At 46.4% G+C, this 5,254-nt stretch overlaps 1 protein-coding gene across 1 annotated transcript; it reads right to left on the bottom strand.

The window, feature by feature from the left end:
• Nucleotides 1–304: 304 nt before the first annotated feature.
• LOC145406344 (uncharacterized) lies at nt 305–916 on the bottom strand. Its single transcript, XM_080277505.1, has one exon. The coding sequence runs from the start codon at nt 914–916 to the stop codon at nt 305–307; it is 612 nt and encodes a 203-aa protein (XP_080133631.1).
• Between the last annotated feature and the right edge of the window lie 4,338 nt (nt 917–5,254).

Below are 5,254 nucleotides of genomic sequence, written 5' to 3'. Positions count from 1 at the left end.
AAAGCAGAAAACATTAAGCCAGGGTGTGTAAAGGGGCCAATAATGGGGCAGTTAACGATGTGATGGGATAATGAGTCAGCCAATGGAGCGTTACAGACTTTGCCGGGCATGTCGGTGGCCGGTCGTTGAGTGACTTCTCTCAGGGACTGATACCCGAGGCGACAGCCACATCACAGCGGTGGGTGAGGGTGGGGTGCTTGCTGTAGGTGTGTTTCACCCCACGGTATTTGTCATAATGCTGGATGGTGACGCTGGTGGGTCGTTAAGCACCAATGAGCAAGCCTAGGTCATCCCTGGCTCCATCTCATTGGACTCTCCGACAAGGACTGTGAAGGAGAAATCTGTTCATGAGAAGGTTAAAGAGGAAGGGGCTGACAACCCCACCCTGGAGAGTACCTAGACTGAAGAATTGGTTGTCACCGACGGGCCCAAAGAACAAAACCCGAGAGTGGTGAAGTGACAGGTAGCTTTCAAGACAGCAGAACAGGTGGCCAGAGACACCCAGGTAGTCAAGTTCATTAAGGATGACGTCCAGGTTTGCGACATCAGAGGCTGCCGTGTGGTTAATAAAGGCAGTGCAAGAGGGTGATGGGAAGTGAAAGAGTACTTCTGCAATGCAACGTTGCGTGCTGCGAACTGGGAGGAAACCAGAGAGATGAGGAAAGAGTCGATCCTGGACAAGATCACGGAACGAAGCTAAAAAGAATTCTCTCGAGGACTTTGCAGAACAGGAAGTGAGTGAAATAGGACAGAAGTCAGGGGAATTAGGCTTGGGGATTGGGACGATTTTGCTGTTGGTCCACTTCTCTGGGAAAATGCCCTCCAGGAACTTGAACAGTAAGTCATACTGTGGCATAGGTGATCCCGTCATTACCCGGGACACTTGCCGTAACTTGCGATAGCTAGTGCAAGACATAATTCAAAATTCATCACTGCTGATGGGGTGATCAAGGAGGTGGGAGGGCGTGAAATGGGCCTGTACAATGAGTGCTATACTGTTTTTGCCAGCAGCCAAAAGCGAATCCTGGTGGAAGGAGGAGGGAATGTTAAATGGAACTGTGGCGACCATTTGTGAGCAAGATATATGACATATTCCACAGGATTGTGGTGAAGAAGGTGAAAGGAGATGAACAACTCTGTTAGCAAGCCGCCAACCTCTAGATCGAGGAGTGTGAATGTTAATATGCTAGGGAAAGTGATGCCAATAGTATTATCTAACACTGTGTTTGAGGTCACAGGAGGACCTGGCAGCAGTGATATAAGCGTGGGGGTTGTCAGCCGTGCACTCTTTGTGGTACGCTGCTGCCGCCCGACGCACCTCCCCCTCACTGTCACACACCCAGTCACCTGTCTGACGGGCAAAGGGTCTCGTATGATTGATTTGTTTGTTAATATCTTGTCCACTGTATGTGTCCATTTTTTAAGAGCATGTAAATGACACCAAAAGAATTCAAAATGATCCACAAATAATGAGAGAATTAGAATGTATATAATATATGATAACCTTAGTTTCAAGAAAACAAGTGTGTTTTCTCATGCATAAGTGTACTTCCCTGTACCTGCACTTACTCTGATACAAATGATATACACCAATGAGTTAGAAATAGTGCTGGGTGAGAGGTCTTTGTCGGTTATAAAACCTCACCACTGGGGCATTACTGAAGCATTCCTTCATAGACTAGGGTTTTATTTTTACCAGCGATGGACCACTTCCCTAGTCTCCATATATACTTCTAGCCAAGTTCCCTGGCCTGGGCTCACACTCAGTGCCGGTCACTGGGCACGTGTGTAGCTGTGGCCTAACCCCTGGCACTGGCCGCCTTGTGGCTGGCCAGAGGGGCAGCCGAGAGGGATCTGGCTGCCGCCAGTGTGGCCAATGGGGACTTCTTACCCCAGTTTGACACGGCATGATGCACCGCATTTTTGGGAACTGACGGCCGATTCTTGGGTGCCATTTTAACATTGGAAGATTTATGGCCAATTATTCTGCTTAGCCTATCAACATTAGTCTCCTTCTTTTGGTGCGGGATGTGAGCCAACAGTTTTGTCAGTCGCGGTTGTGACGGCCGGGCAGGTTGGCTACATTTAATACGCGGGATTATCGGTGTAATTATGGAGGAATCCCCACCTGTGCCCTGCAGGCCCGGCTTATCCAGGCCCAGTAGGGCTTCGTCAAAGGACAATTTAACCTTTTTTGGTGGTGTGGGGGCGGCAGCTGACTTATGAGGGGCCAGCATGGCCTCATTATGTGACCGTTTGGTCTCTGCCATCACCAGCTGCGGCCATTGGGGGGCAGGACCAGGCTGAAGCTGTGGCTGTGGCTGTGGATGGGGAGCAGCCAGCTGCGACTGTGGCCTTTTGGGACCGAGTGCTGGCTGCGGCTGTGAGGGGTCAGGAGCCCGCCGCGGTTGCAGCTGAGGGTGGGTGGGTGCACGCTACGGCTGTGGGGGGGCAGGTGCCCGCTGCGGCTGATGAGCAGCCGTATTTTGAGTGAGTGTATAATTAAATGGTTTAATTATCAATAATTTTGCAGGGCGAGACTTTACAGTACCTTTTGATTTCTTCACCGAACCTCCATGAGATATTTTCTCAATCTGACTCATTTGAAAGTTAAATTACTAACCAGTATCTCTATATACTGTATGTTACTAAGACGAACAAGAGCCACGAGATTTATTACATTATGAATATTACAAAAACAAGCAACAAATTAGAGGATAATGTGCCAGTATAAAGCAGCACACCTCCTCCGACGACTGCTGTCTCTAAACTGAACGAGTTTGGCTGCCCTTTATATCCCTGAATGACGGGGATCCGGGCGTGTTTTAGTTAACCTGCCCCATGCCGACCACTTTTCCACCACTGACTCCCCCCAATCCCGAACATTTTTGGAAAAAAATTTTTTTGGCTCAAACCTCCGCTTTTGGTGAGAAACATTGAAAATTCATAGAGAAATCGCTCACCTGAGGTTTAAAATACTTGATACAGGTAGGAGTACCTCCTTACCTTACTGGGTTTTCTAACAGGCTGGCTGCAAAGAAAACGAGTTCTGTGGGAGGATAACTATTCCACACCACTCATAAACGGTATTTATTTATTTACTTGGTACGAATTTATATGTAGTATGAGAGTATACTGGTTTTCAAGCAGTAATATAGGCATTACAATCATTGTTTCACTCACTAACTCATCACCATACCTGACCTTTTTTTTGCCACATTACCTAATCATCATTTCTGACTGTTTCTTCCTCTAATGCTATATAAAGTTTGTCCTCAACAATGTCATTGATTGGGGAATCACTTTGGCCCTGAATTTCGTACCGTGGCATAATATGGCTTTACTGGCCAGGTCACTGATAACAGGTGAATTGCTGAGACAGTGGTGTGCAGGGGAGGGGAGGAGGTCATGCTGGGTAAGGCATTGTCCCTGCCTGGCATCTTGTAGAGGAAGGTGTCACGTGTATACGTACCAAAACTCAATTGGGAAAATTGAAAATTGTGCAAATTAGGGGCCTTGCATTTAATTCGTGTTTATGTACGTCGACGGGATTGGCAGTGACAAAATGCGTGGACGTTAAAGAACGTCGATGGGACGCCGCGGATTAACATAAAAAGACAGTGATCCGGGCATATTTTAGTATACGGTATATAAAAATTTTATATATACAAATATACTTTATATATAATAATTTATTTTATAAAAAAATAAAGGGATCGGGGAGCGTTTTAGTTATATATATATAAAGTCTATCTATCTATCTATTGCCAGACGCCTCAATCCCGTTTGGGGTGGCCACAAACAAATCGCCTCCAAGTCGCCCTGTCCCCCGCCATTTCACTGCCCTGCTCCCAACTCACACCCCCCTCTCTCTCATATACCTCTCCACCCCATCCCTCCATCTCATCCTCGGCCTCCCCCTCCCTCTTCCCCCTCCACCTCACTCACATACACTCTCTTCGTCAGTCTTTCACCCTCCATCCTCTCCACATGGCCAAACCACCTCAGTGTGTTCCTCATAACGCTTCCTATCACATCCACATCCACACCACAACGCTCCTTTATATCCTCATTCGTCAGCCTGTCTCTCCACGTGACTCCACAGGCTCCTCTTAAATAACTCATTTACACTGCTCTCACTCTTGACTTGTGTCCTTCCAACAATGTCCAAGCTTCACTTCCGTACGTTAGAGTTGGTATCACAATACTGTCATGTAGTAACTTTTTCACTTCCATGTTCACTTCCCTGTTTCTTATCACTGCTTTCAAGGAACCAGCAACCTTTCTTCCCTGCTGTACCCTTTCAAGCACTTCACCCTCTAAACCTCCATCCTTACTCATCACACTACCCAAATACTTAAACGTACTCACATTTTCCAATTCCTCACCATCCAACCTCGCTGTACATTCACTAACTTCACCTCTCTCAAAGACCATCACTTTACTCTTCCCTACATTCACCTTTAGGTTCCGTTTCTTACACACTCTCTCAAACTCATCCACAAAGCCTTGCAGCTCCCCTTCGTCTTCACTCAACAACACAGTATCATCTGCAAACAACAGTACCGGGAGTTTCCAAACACTATCCTCTCTCACCAGGGCCACTCCAACATCCAATACCCTACCTTGTACCTCTTTTATTACCCCATCCATGTACAGATTGAACAACCATGGAGACATGACACATCCCTGTTTCAAACCAACTTTCAAAGAGAAAAATTCACTTAGTCCACCATCCACACGCACTGCAGCCTTCGCACCATCGTACATACTCTTCACCGCATTCAACAACTTCCCATCTACTCCATATATTCTTAACACTTTCCACAATCCTAGTCTATCCACCCTGTCATATGCTTTCTCCAAATCCATGAAAGCCGCATACAACTTCTTTCCCTTCTCTAGAAACTTTTCCACTAAAGATCTAAGAATGAATATCTGATCTACACAACCTCATCCCTTCCTAAAGCCTCCCTGTTCTTCTCCAACTAATTTCTCTGTTCTTTCTCTAACTCTGTCTATAAGTATCCTACCATACACTTTTCCTATTATACTAAGAAGACAAATGCCCCTATGATTACCACACACTTCTTTTTCCCCTTTTCCTTTGTACAAGGGAATAATTATACCTGACTTCCAATCCTCCGGGACTCTACCTTCCTCCCAGGCCAATCTGCACATCTTCCACATCCATTCTACTACTATCTCTCCCCCATGCTTCAGCATTTCACCACACACTCCATCAATTCCTGGG

Source organism: Coenobita brevimanus, chromosome 70, assembly GCF_032717465.1.
Source record: "Coenobita brevimanus isolate Jiangsu-jjx chromosome 70, ASM3271746v2, whole genome shotgun sequence".
NCBI lineage: Eukaryota > Metazoa > Arthropoda > Malacostraca > Decapoda > Coenobitidae > Coenobita > Coenobita brevimanus.
The sequence above is the reverse complement of the archived record's forward strand: the minus strand, read 5'-3'. Positions and strand labels throughout refer to the sequence as shown.